At 36.8% G+C, this 13336-nt stretch overlaps 1 protein-coding gene and 1 long non-coding RNA gene across 9 annotated transcripts in view; one reads left to right on the top strand and one right to left on the bottom strand.

Moving 5' to 3' along the window:
* The window catches only part of LOC307112416, a 101691-nt gene extending 90341 nt beyond the window's left edge, over positions 1-11350 (top strand). For 4 of the 8 annotated variants that reach the window (XR_013814705.1, XR_013814706.1, XR_013814707.1 and 1 more), the window contains one exon: positions 5679-11304. This is a non-coding gene — a long non-coding RNA (uncharacterized lncRNA). Of the gene's footprint in view, positions 1-5678 lie in introns of all 8 variants that reach the window. The other 4 variants (XR_013814702.1, XR_013814703.1, XR_013814704.1 and 1 more) reach the window with 2 other exon arrangements.
* The window catches only part of NHLRC2 (NHL repeat containing 2), a gene marked incomplete at its 5' end in the record, with an annotated part of 55939 nt that overhangs the window by 13725 nt on the left and 28878 nt on the right, over positions 1-13336 (bottom strand). The window contains 4 exons of the mRNA XM_079793084.1: positions 594-800; positions 1680-1802; positions 2849-3080; positions 6181-6280. Of these exons, the coding sequence (XP_079649210.1) occupies positions 594-800; positions 1680-1802; positions 2849-3080; positions 6181-6280 (662 nt within the window). The remainder of the gene's footprint in view (positions 1-593; positions 801-1679; positions 1803-2848; positions 3081-6180; positions 6281-13336) is intronic.

The following is a 13336-nucleotide window of genomic DNA, read 5'->3' as shown; positions in this document are numbered from 1 at the left end:
AAATTCCTAGAATTTTAGGAAAAACAAACTTGCATTTTTTTCAGGCAAATGTGATACACTCAGGGGGAACTTAAAAATTTTATGGGGGAACTTAAAAATTTTATTGGAGACCATGTGTATACCTTTAAAAATTGATGAGAACTTCTTTATCTTATTTTCAATGTCTTGAGAAACATGGCTTCTAGAGCTTCCTTTGGAAGACTATTTCGTAATGGATTCACCATAGGAAACAAAGATTACATGCTAATTTAAGAATCATTAAAAATAAGACTAAACAACCCAACCCACACAGTATGTGAGGGTAATTGTATCAGTGTGTCCACATATTTAAAAACAGAGGAGCCATTTTTTTTTCTCCTTTTCTGAAAGTTCAAATTCTTTCCAACTCCCAGTATCTTTCTCAAACACTCTGACCCAATGGAATTTTCACTTAAAAAATAATATGATATCCTTCAGATAGACATTCACGTACTCCTCTACCTACATGCTTCACTTTCACCACTTCAGGCAGACTATCCGAAAGTGCAGTCAGTGCTGAAGATCTTAGTTACTCATAAAATGGTACCATTAAGGTATACTTTAAGATTACTTACCACAGAAATCGTTTTTGTTTCTAAATCCATCACTTTAATCTGATGATTATTCGTGTCTGCTACATATAGTAACTGGCCATTCTCTCCAATACACAAGCCTCCTGGTTCATTAAAGGTTGACTCAGTAAAACTGGAACTGACATTACTTGCATCTCCAGTTCCTGCTAATGTTGAACACTGTTTTGTTTTTGGATCCACAACTTTAATCTAGAAAGAAAAAAATCATATATCTAAAACTCAAGCTCATGTTTGTAGTATGGAAAAGTATAGTATATGCAAGCCAGAGAATTTCTGCTTATTAGTATTCGTTAAAAAAAAAATCATAGAAAAAATAGGCATTTCCACATTTTCTTGAAAAAGCCAAACATTCAAATTATAGTCTAAGGGGAGAGCTGAAAACTATGTAAAATCCCTAGTTACATCTTACCCTCTGGAAGAAAACTTGGATGAAATTTTTTTACGTTTCAAATGTTATTCTTTTTTCTCACAATGGGATATGGTTGGACTGACTTTCTTCTCATGAGCATCTAACATTGGCTGAGGATTAGCTACTTATGTTAAACTTAATGATTTCCTTTGTCTCAACTGTATTAAATTTAGTCTTTCATCACAAAATATCAATATTAATCTTCCACGAACTTTAGAAAAAATAAAAATAGAAATAGTTGGATAAATAAAGTGCTTTTAATTCTGTTTTAACAGAATTATTTGCTAGTAGGTGCTACAACTATGCAACTAAAAATGTTCATTTGTTAAATGACATATGAATTTCTGTGCTACTTACCTTCTCCTTATTTACTGAATTTGTTACTAAGCAGCTTTGATGGGCTGCAATTCCCAATTTTGGCTATATCCATTGGAAGTGTGTTTATTTATTAATTAGTCCTTTCCCCAGCTCAGAGTACCATCATGCCCTCTTTGCAAAGAAAGGACCAAGAAAAGAAAAGAGGTCTTATATAGAGTTGTCAAAGACTATTACTCCTCTTTATGTTTTAGAGTGGCAACTGTAGGAGGCTCACAGGTTTTTCAGCATTTTAAATACCACAGATGAAAAACAAGGTGTTACATAATTCTGTCAAGACTCACCTTGTGATTATATGAGTCTGCCACATAAAGTAAATTTCTTTTCTTGTCCCACGTTACTCCAAGGGGGTGTTGAAGCTTTGCACTGATTCCTACTCCATCAACATCACCAAAAGCAAATAAGTTCTTTTTTAAAAAAGAAAAAAGAAAAAAAAAAAAACACAGCACATATTAAAATTTCTACAGTGTTGTGTTAGCATATAAAGTGAAAATTAAGATGGCTATATATGCTGCTTAAGTTAAAGGGGAAAAGATCTGATTTCATATAAACAGGGCTGGACATTTGATTCAGACTAGAATAAAAATTATAGAATTTTGAGTTTGTATTAATGTGTGGTACTTTATAGTTTTATTGACAATAATCACACACCTGGTCAGGAACAGGCAAAGCTGACCAATTTGGTACTCTTTCCACCATCCTGCCAAATACCTAATTTACACTTTCCTCTTCTCTGATTAATAAACTAGAGGCCCAATGCACGAAATTCGTGCAAGGGGCTTGGTCCTTGCAGCCGCAGCAGCTTGCCTCAGCCCTCGCAGCCCCAGCTTCATCCAGAAGGATGTCCAGAAGGTTGCTTGGCTGTCCAGTCTAATTAGCATATTATGCTTTTATTATTATAGATACTTTATCCTTCCTTTCTCTCTGAAGCCTAGACATCTATATATATGAAAGGTTAATATGCAAAGTGTCCTCTCGAGAGTTCGACCGGGAGAATGGGAGTTCAACTACTCGCTATGATATGTGCTTACCACCAGGGGGTGGCGCAGAACATGGTGGGTGACCAGTGGCAGGGTGCGGGTGGCGAGGGGGAAGGAGGAGCCGGGGGGGCGAGGGGTGAGGAGGGAGACAATGCGCTGGCAGCATGTGGGCAGCGAGGGAAGGAGGCGGGGAACCTGATCAGCCCTGATCACCGGCCAGGCCTAGGGACCCTACCTGTGCATGAGTTTCATGCACCGGGACTCTAGTTTATACATAATAAACTAGAGTGAGTTTGCTTTTCTTACTTGGTTTTGTGTTTCTTTATATTCACCTTTCTTTTGACTTGACTTACACTTTAACCTATAGATAGGCCAAGAACGCTCTCTCTCCCAAATTTTACGAATTATTCACAGTTCAGAAAAGTGCATGTTTGTAAATGTCTGGGCACACTGTGCAGGAGGGATTTCATTACCATGGGATCTCTTTCTCCTCCTACAAGGTGCTTCACTGCTCCGTCTTTCAGTGAAACGGTTCTCACAGTGCTGCTCTCACTATCGGCTACAAACAGACAGCTCCAGGGATCTTCTGAGGCCAGAGAGAGACCTGAAGGTTGGGCAAAACCTGCCTTGTGAGGATATGCATTATTTCGATTTTCTTCATTTCCACTTCCAGCAAACCGAAGGCAGGTTCCTTTTTTTAAGTCACTGGAAAAGACAGTTCATAGGTGAAATCAACATTGTTATATGTATCCAATTTTGTTATTAAACAAATGAGTGTTAATGATGAAATCAATGGTGGTAAGCATTGTAAAAAAAAAAAAAAATCTAGTGATCTTGGCTCAGTTAAATTGTGCAAGTCAGTTTTTACTGTAGTTTTACTAATTGTTAACTAACTTATTTATCCACTGTTGTAGGGACCTTTGTACATTTTTGACATACATAAAACTGAAACTATTCTCAGTGGTCAGACAGAAAATTCCTAACAAGGTTAGAATTATAAGAATAGTGATTGTATCATTGATGGGATAGATTTTTTCCCCTCCAAATGGTCAGGGATAGGTACAGCTGGATCCCACTTCAACTTCTTCTTAGATTCATACAACATTAGGTCCTGAAAGGGAATTAAAAAGATTATCCAGCTCTTGATAGTTTAAAGCTTGAATTTCCATTTTAAAAAGTTTTGTTTTCTTATATATAGACTGAAAGATTACTTCAACAGACAACCAGTTCAAGCATTACTCACTTTAAGAAACGAATACAGGATGATTATGCTGCTCTAACAAATCAATTTCTTATTGATTTATTAAACACTAGGGAAGTTTCTACTTAAAGGATTACTGCAGAATTCCTTATGTAATGCAGAGAAAGTTTTACATCATGGTTTCTGATTTTATGCTGGAGGGATTGTAAGGAAAGAGAAGAAGCTGACTTTGAAGCAAAATAATGAGAGATTCCATGCATATCACATCAAATATGGCACAATATACAAAAGTCTAAAATGACCATCAGTCACTCTTTGGTTGATATGTTCCCAAAGCTCAGTTAGGCAGGGAGCAGAGGATGGAGGCAAAGGGATACAGAACGTATAAAATATGGCCACTTACTCAAGGAACTGGAAAAAAAAAATCTAGTCAGAGAAATACAGGTAATAACTAACATGTCAAACAAATAAATTAAAGGTAATTACTCCAAGGAGTCTTAATCTAAAAAGGAGTTCCCTTGAGAGGTAGAAAGAGTTGGAAACAGTAACTTCTAAAATGTTAGGAGTCATTCCCACTCGAAGATCAGTAACAAAGATAAAACATCCTTAAAATTATGGTACAGGTCAATGTGATCTGCGTGGACACTTGCCTAATAAGAATGAGAGTAAACACTCTACTTATTTGGTATTTAGTCCACTCTTGACCATTTAGGTCCAACCCAGCCATCACTTAGAACATTCTGGCCATCTCTGTTATTTCTTTCTGCTGTTTAAAATTATGTCTCATGTAAAATGTTTGGTCACTTCACTATTTAGGCTACTATCATCTCCTGCCTGGGTAACAGCAATAGCCTCCTCACTGCTATCTATGTCTCTAGTCTTGTCCCTCTCCAAATGTTCCAAGTGTTTTTCAAAAAACAATTCTTATTATGTCACTTCCCAGCTTAAAATTTTCTAGAAAGGCATGTAGAATAATGTTCAAATCTCTTAAAAGGGCTCACAAGGCACTTTGTGATCTGGCTTCTACTGACATGACCAGAGTAATTTCTTGCCTGAAAAACCTCCCCTCTCCCGGTCTATGTCCTACTCCTCTGTCAGGTTTTAGTCTAGTAGTTTCTTCCCGGAAGGCTTCTTTGATGGATATCGGGTGTTCCTCTTATTTACACAAGGGACTATTTCAAATTGAAGGATGGCTGCAGTAATTTTTTTTTATAAACAGCACCTTCCCAACTGTCTTGTTTGCTAATCTGGTTCTTACTCAGGAAGCCCACTGAGGACAGCAACCACATCTTTTCATTTTATTCTTAATTAGTGAACATATTTCATTCCTATTGCCTAGCATAGTGCCTACCATACAGTATGTTTAATAAATAGTTGTTGAATTAACTGTTGCAAACATTATACAAAGCAGCACACACATACACACTATTTGAAATATATCTGATATTTTGGATTATGCATACAACTGCTCCTTTCTATTGATAAAGGTAATCGAGATGACAGGCACTTTCTATGGTGACTTGACAGTCTTTCTGGCTAATACTTTCATTCATTTATTTATTCTGCAAACCCTTACTGGCTCCTTACGGGGGACACAAAAATGAATGAGAAAGGGTTCTTTCCTTTCAGAGGTAGTCTAGTGAGAAAATAGTTATGTTAACAAGTAAGTCCAACCAAAAACAGACAAGGAGAGACAGAGGAAAAGAGAGAGGTGGGGAGGGGAAGAGAAGACGAACTTACCAGGGCAGTGATATAACTACGTAAGCAGTGCAGGGAAATCACAGGGAAGACTATGATCAGTTCTACCTGGGGTGTTAGGAAGAAGAGAAAAGGCTCTATCGAAAAAGATCTAAGAAACTTTGTAGAGACACCACTTTTTCACCTTCATATCCCCACCAGTGGCAACAAAGCTACAACCATTTGCAGAATATGCCAGGCATTAGGCTGAGCTCTTAACACACATTATTGATTCTCGAGGGAAGTATAAATAAGAACACAGAGTTAAAATGGCTCCCCTAAGCTCGCATAGATAGTAAATGCACACCAGGATTCAATCTCAGGCATGACTACAACACTGAGCTATCAACCACAATGCTTTATAGCACTCAAATACCTGGACTAACGAGTGGGGATACCTGCACTGCGTGTCAAGAGAAAGTGCTCACCAAATGCCTCCCGTCTTCTTTCTGGACGCTCAGTGGGATTGCTCATCCAGGGTCCCTGAGATTAGATGAGGTGTGGTCGTGAGACTTACTTTGGCTGATGAAATGTAAGTAGAAGTGATGTGTCACTTCTGAATAGAAGCTTTAAGAGGCATTAAGCGACTCACCGCCCCTCTCCCTTTGCCAGGATGACTGGCAGAGCTCTAGATGGTGGCTGCCACATCAGCCTGTGTGGCAGAGCAGTGCTCCCGGTGCACCTCAGTGAGTGAGCAAAGGACCAAGCCTTGTCTTAAGCCACGGAGAATCTGGGCTCTCTGCTATGGTAGTATATCCCAGTTCCTCCTGACAGTACAGTAAGTGTCGAGAGGATGGAGACTTGCGAAAGGGAATTCTGTGAACTCCAAGTTGTGCAGTTTACCCCAAAAGAGATGTTGCCACTTACTTTTTCTTTGGTAGTCGGCCACAGTCCAATAGGAGTGCCCATATCTGATGAGTCCCTGCCATGGCTATCCACAGAATGTCATCGCTTTGGACCTCTGAACCTTTATAAAAGTAAATAGTAAATAATATGTACATATTTTGGTTAATAGAAAAACACCATTTTTTGAGAAATTTAAGGGAAGACAGTAATGTGTTTATAAATCATCTGATAGAAAATAAAAATATTGCAATGTTTTAAGTTGTTATTGAAAAATTTCTATTTTCCTTGTAAAAGACATTCTTCTTTAGACTTATAAATGTACTGGTAAATTCACAGAAAACAATGTATTCTTAATAGTAATATGTCCCCGCATCCTGGGCACAATGTTTTCAAACATCTGATTTTTTATTTTATCTGATAAAAGAAATGGGTTGGCACATACTTTCCAAGAAACTGGTAGTCAAATAACCAGCACTAACCACCTAAATTATATACTTTCGTAACAGTTTCTCATGAAAACACTGTCTATTTTAATAGTTTAAGAAATGTTTATATCTGCCACAATATCAGCTTTTAGACTTAGATACACATGACAACTGCTATTTAAAAATCAACTGTTTAATTGGTTAGAAAACTTTTTCAGAAATATATAGCTGACATACAAAAAAGCTCGAGTATAATATAGCTGTTTACTAAAATTAAATAATTAAAATGAATAAATAGTTGTAAAAATTAATTTACAACTTATTACAATGTGACAAGGCTCTATTTCTCAAATTATTTTGTTAAAATACTTAAATATTTTAATTTTAGATGTATTCTAAGGTTACTTTTAGATGTAATTGAGATATTTTAACTAAAATCATTTGGTCAGACACATGCTCTAAGAAATTATCTTAGTAAGGCTATTTATATTTTCTTTAACTTCAAGTAGTTTGTATCTAAAAGAAATTTTTCTTCCTTAACTTGTATTATTTTCAAGTGCCTTTCAATTTAACAACAAAAATGATGCCGAGGGTTCTCAATGAATGTGGTTGCTATGTGCCAAGCATTTTACAGAAATTATCACTGAACTTTTCTCAAAGCCCTGGAAGACAGGTAGTGCTGTGAAGTCCTTTTCACAGATGAAGAAACTGAAGATGAAAGAGGGTAGGTAACTTGCTAGGATCACAGAGCTAGTAAATGAAGGAAGGAATCGGAACAGGCAATCCAACAGAAAAATCTATTTTACAGGTTGCCTTTTCTCTGCATTCTTAATTACTATCCTATAAAATATAAAGGAAAGCAGTTTATTTCAACTTAATTTTTTCATAGTCAAATATTGTTATAAACATACATTGTATTAAAAGTGACAATGGCATTCCATATATTCTGAGGTCTCAGTCTCTGTTTAATGTTTTAAAACTAGATCAAAGGCTTTTCATAATTATTTTATTTTGTCCCTTCCACGTGAGGATAAAACAGGAAGGTGACTATAAGCCAAGAGAGAGCTCTCCCCAGAACCTAGTCATGCTGGCACCTTGACCTTGAACTTCTAGCCTTCAGAACTGTCAGAAACTAAGTTTCTGTTGTTTAAGCAACCACAATCTGTGGTATTTTGTTATGGCAGCCTGAGCTGATAAAGACAGTCCCCTAAGAATAGAAATTAGACAAGGATATCTGCTATAAACACTTATTTAGCACAACAAGAAAAAGTAGCATAAAGTATGAAGATTGTAAATAAAACTGTAATTATTAGATAACAGGTTTTCAGAGCCTCGACCTTGCCAAAGAAGAGCTGTGTTGGTATACATGTGCGAGACCACATCAGGTCTCCATTATCTGGTTCTCCAAACAGCCAGTCTAGTCCAACGAGGGTCTACTATTTGAGGACAAACACTTCATAGTAGTAAGTATTAGTTTCGTCCTGGTTTCTGTGTACTTATTTCCTTTAAACTCCTAAGAAATGAGAAGCAGTGACCAGGCTGTGTCAGGTCATGATTCAGTTGTTGGGATTCTATCTATCACTTGATGATGATGGTGGGGATGGTGATGAAAATGATTACCATCCAGAACACTTCCTATGTTTAAGGTGCTGAGATGATAAACATTTTATATGAGTTATTCCCTTTAATAACTTAATAATGCCTTCCAACCTTAAGAAGTCTAGTATCATCTCTATAAAGAAAGTGAAATTCACAGGGGTTAAATAATTCGTGGAAATTTACACAGCTAAACCTGGGATAATCCATTAGGAAGTTGCTTACACCTCAGCAGTGTTCTGATCAGAATGAAGGGATACAGAAGGCAGCCTCTGCTCTCTGGCCAGTTCTTGTGTGGCCCGTTCTTTCTCCCTCCCTTTTGCCTCTGCCCCATGGATTTAGCTCTGGCTTTAAGTACCCAAGTGCAGGATCATGTGTGATCACAAATAGCCATCTGATCAAACGTAACCATGGCTTTCTACTTCAGGTTCACTCCTGATGCCCTCCCCTCCCTATGGCCTCTGGCTAAGTAATCTTTTACAAGTATATTTTTCCAGTCCCTTGACTTCCCATCTTTGATTTGGTTCAGCTTGGTAACATCTCTTTGTGACTTTTATGAAGTGACTCCATTCTTATAGCAAACAATGAAAATAACATTGATATATTAATCATTTCTTTATACAGCACTGTTCTAAGTACTTTCCATATATTCTCATAATTCTCACAATAAGCCTTTGAGATAGATACTATTAGCATCTTCAATTTAGATGAGGGAATTGAGGCATAAAGAGTCTGGTAGCTTGTCAAAGTCACACGACCACACTAAGATGTAAAACTGGCTCCTGGGTCCATACTCATAACCAGCATGCTACACTGTCTTTCAATAAGTTTTTACTCTGACTGATCATTTCTCTGAGGACTGAAGAGTTTTTACAAATAAAATGAGATTTTTTTTTTTTAAAAAAGGTCGTCTGGCATTTATAACGTCTATCAAACTAACGAGAGTCACATTAACAATTTATACTGTTTATCCTGAATTTTAAAATCTAAAGCACATAACTGTATCACTGAGTTATATGCATATATGCATAACCCATGGACACAGACAATAATGTGGCAAAGGCCTGGGGTGGGGGGCGGGTGTGGGGTGGAGGAGGTCAATAGGGAAAAAAAAGGAACATCTGTAATACTTTCAACAATAAAGATACATTTAAAAAAAATTATACTGTTCATCCTGGTTTTTAAAATCTAAAGCACATAGTTGTATCACTGAGTAGGGTATTACTTTTGTTCCTTCTAACAATTACGAACATTTCCATTTTAATTTAAGAGCACACTTAGTACCACTGACTTTCAACAGTCACAAATTAAAAATAAAAAAGGATAATGCCAAAAGCTAAAAAGGTTTGGGAAAGTCAAAACCCCTCATAATTATCAATAAGGATTACTGAAATCGTTTCAGAAAGCAGAAATAAAATCAGCAAATGAAATATAGAAATGAAAAAATACCTTCAATCCAGCTTTTAAATATTCTGTGTTATTTTAAGTAACTATGATCAAAATAAAGTCCACTGACTAGAACCCTCTTAATAGCATCTGTGAAATCGTCCATTAGTGAAAATAGTTTTTCTCCATAGTCTCTAAACCTCCTATGAAGCAAAGTCTTAAGCCACTAGGAAAAAGCGACAACGCCCAGGGCACAGGAAAAGACTAATTTGAGGACTGGAAGAAGAAAAACATCTCTTCACCTCTAGGAGAGGGGCAGGGAACTGTCTTTGGCCAAAGACTCCATACTGACACCAAGCAGGGGTTCCCCACAGCTAGGGGAAAAGGAGGAAACTCTTCAAAACCACTCACAGATTAAAGGAGGCAGAGTTTGGCTGCCAGAGAGAAACGGAACAGAAACAATGGGGGGGAAAATAAAGCTCTCATTTCCTTTCATGGACCACAGGCACACAGGGGTCCTAAGACTGAGGCTGATCAGAACAGAGAACACTCCCTTAGAGAATGACAAACAGCAACAGGTCACCTGTCATGCAGCTGCAAGAGTGAAGAGAACCACTGTGGTTCAGCTGTACAGGATGAGTTCTAAAGCCGAGGTGGAGTTCTAACACTGAGGAACCCCCCACTCCCCTATTCCCAGCCTCTAGGTCCCCATGCTTAGGCAACACCAGCCCGCAGCTAAAGGAATTCAAAAGCTATGGGGTATTGACAGAACTCACAGCAATAATAACACCCAGACCCATCCCAGCTTCTGACATTGACTCAACCTCCCATAATAGTTGGATAAATACTTTGATCTCAGCCTCTATAATTCCACACAAGATGACTAAAATTTAGTTAAAATTGAAAAGACAAACACAAGTAAGCAGCACCCCTCCTCCCTATCCCTGCCTCCCCACCCCCGCAAAGAAAAACAAACCCTCACCCAAATAAAGAAACACATACCCACCCCTCATCAAAACCAAAAAAAACCCAAAAAACCCCACACACATTTTCAAGAAACAAAGCAATCAACAGAAACAGACTCAAAGATTACCTGAAATCTGGAACTATATAACATGGACTTTGAAATTACTATGCTACTATGTTAAAGAATCTAGAGAAAAAGGTGGCATACCTAAATATGTATAAGGAATTTCAGCAGATAGATGGAATCTAAGAAATAGTCATATGGAAATGCTATAAAAATATAAGATGAAAAATTCCTTCAACAGTCTCATCAACAGACTAGACACAGTTGAGGAAACAATGACCCTAACAATAAATCAATAAAAATTATTCACACTAAAACACAAAGAGAAAAAAAAGGGTAAAATAAAAAAGAGTACAGTATGTAAAAAGTGCTGGGTATAATATCAAGAGTTTAACATATGAGTAACTGAAATCCCAGAAAGAGGAGAAAGGAGCAGAAAAAAAATTTAAAGACATAATGGGTGAGAATTTTTTCACAGATAATGAAGGACATCATACCACACCATAGACTCAAGAATTCTAACAGGATAACTCTTAGACATAGCAGTCAAACTGCTGAAAACCAACAAGAAAATCTTGAAGGTGGCCAGAAAAAAGCACACACTTTTATTTTTTTATATTTATTTTTAATATATTTTTTATTGATTTCAGAGAGAGAAGGAGAGGGCAATAGAAACATTAATGATGAAAGAGAATCTTTGAACAGCTGCCTCCTGCACCTCCCACTCTCCGCCCCCCCCCCCCCCCCCCCCACACACACACACACACACACTGGGAGGTCAAGCCCGCAACCTGGGCATGTGCCCTCACTGGGAATCCAACCATGACCGCCTGGTTCATAGGTTGATGCTCAACCACTGAGCCATGTGGGCCGGGCAAAAGCACACACTTTATATACAAAGGATCTAGGAAAAGAAATAAATCAGATCTCTTATTTAATACTATGTAAGCTAAAAGACAATCAAATGACATCTTTAAAGTATCAAAGGAAAAAAGTCAACCCAGACATATATGGAGTCAAAATATCTTCCAAAAATGAAGGTTGAATACTTTTCCAGACACCCCCCTCCCCCAAAAAAGGCCAAGAGAAATCATTGGCAGCAGCCATCTGCTACAAGAAATGTTAAAGGAAGTTCTTTAGGCAGAAGCAATATTAATCCAGGACACTTGGGACTGTTAAAAAAAGAGCCACTTTGGAAAGCACTTTGGCAGTTTCTTATAAAATTACACATTTATCATACGACCCAGCAATTTCATTCTTAAACATTTTCCAAAGAGAAATTCTTATGTCCACATAAAAACCTATACACATGTGTTTATATAGGCTTTAATAACTGCTATAGACTAGAGGTATCTGAAATGTTTATGGACTGATGAATAAACCATGTGGCACAGCCAAACAATGAAATACTACTCAACAATAAAGAAGAACCAACTATTGATACCAGCAACAACAGAGATGAATCTCAAAAGCATTATGCAAAAGGAAATAACCAGGCCTAAGAAATGCACTGTTGCCAATAGTTGGAGAGGGTGTTGGAGGTGATACGGGGAAGACTGAACAAAGGGTCATGAGACAACTTTCTGGGGTGATGGAAATATTCTGTATCTTGACTGCAATAATAAGACTGAATATGTTTGTCAAAAGTCATATAACTCATACCTAACAAGGGTGAATATTACTTTCTGTAAATTATACCTCATTAATTGGACTTAAAAAACCTTGCAAACACAATTCAATGTGATAAGATAGTACAAGAATCATCTCTCAAATTTTAGGCCTATAAATACAGCTGCTTTTAGTTTAAGTTTTTGTAACTTGCTTTTTTCACTCACCAGTTACATTGTATAAAATTTATTCCTCAAAAATTCTGTATCATCTGCTTATTTTTAGAGAATATATGTATTGTATAGTATTTTATCACATATTAATGGAACTCCAAGAACCATATTATCTAAGCACTTAAGTACCAACACTGTAGATTATAAGACTAACATACTAAATAGTTAAATGTTGATCATAAAAGGTTATATAAGAACAGCTAAACTTCTATCTAGGGAAAATACTGATTAAAAGGCCAAGGAAGGTTAATGGGATTCAGGCACATTATCCTTTCTATAAATGATTCTAAATCAGGTAAAGTCTACTTAGTGACTAGTGGGGTTTTGAACTTTAGGATGAAAAATCTCTCAGGTTATTATTGTCTGGCAAGAGTGCATTTTAGAAACATGGCAGAATTTCTGCTGAAAAATGAATTTATTGTACTTAGTAATTATTTTTCTTACATTGTGTAGTTCTGACTGTATTTAGAGTGATAATGCTTTTATCACTGTAATGGCATAATTAGGTTAAATATTCAGAATTAAAATACATACACAAACACATTTACATATTACAATGGGTATTTCAAGTCCCATTATTTATTAACTGGGTCTCTTGATAGGGTATATATTTAACTATGTATTGGTCCTTGTTATTTTTCACTCTATTTACCTAATCTATTTTGCTCCTTTGTAAGGTTTAACTTTTAATTGAATATGTGTATGAATGGATGTGTAATAAAGTTAAATAATTAAGCATCCATATGCATACCACCTAGCTCAAGAAAGAACATTCGTGCATCCTTTTATGACTATAACCCCTCCTCTTTCCGGAAGGAACCACCAATGTAAAAAAATTTTTTTCACTTTCTTATTTTTCAGTTTACCAAGTCTGGATTTATCCCTCAAGATAATTAGTC

This window comes from Cnephaeus nilssonii, assembly GCF_951640355.1.
Source record: "Cnephaeus nilssonii genome assembly, chromosome: 16".
Classification (NCBI taxonomy): Eukaryota; Metazoa; Chordata; class Mammalia; order Chiroptera; family Vespertilionidae; genus Cnephaeus; species Cnephaeus nilssonii.
The sequence above is the reverse complement of the archived record's forward strand: the minus strand, read 5'-3'. Positions and strand labels throughout refer to the sequence as shown.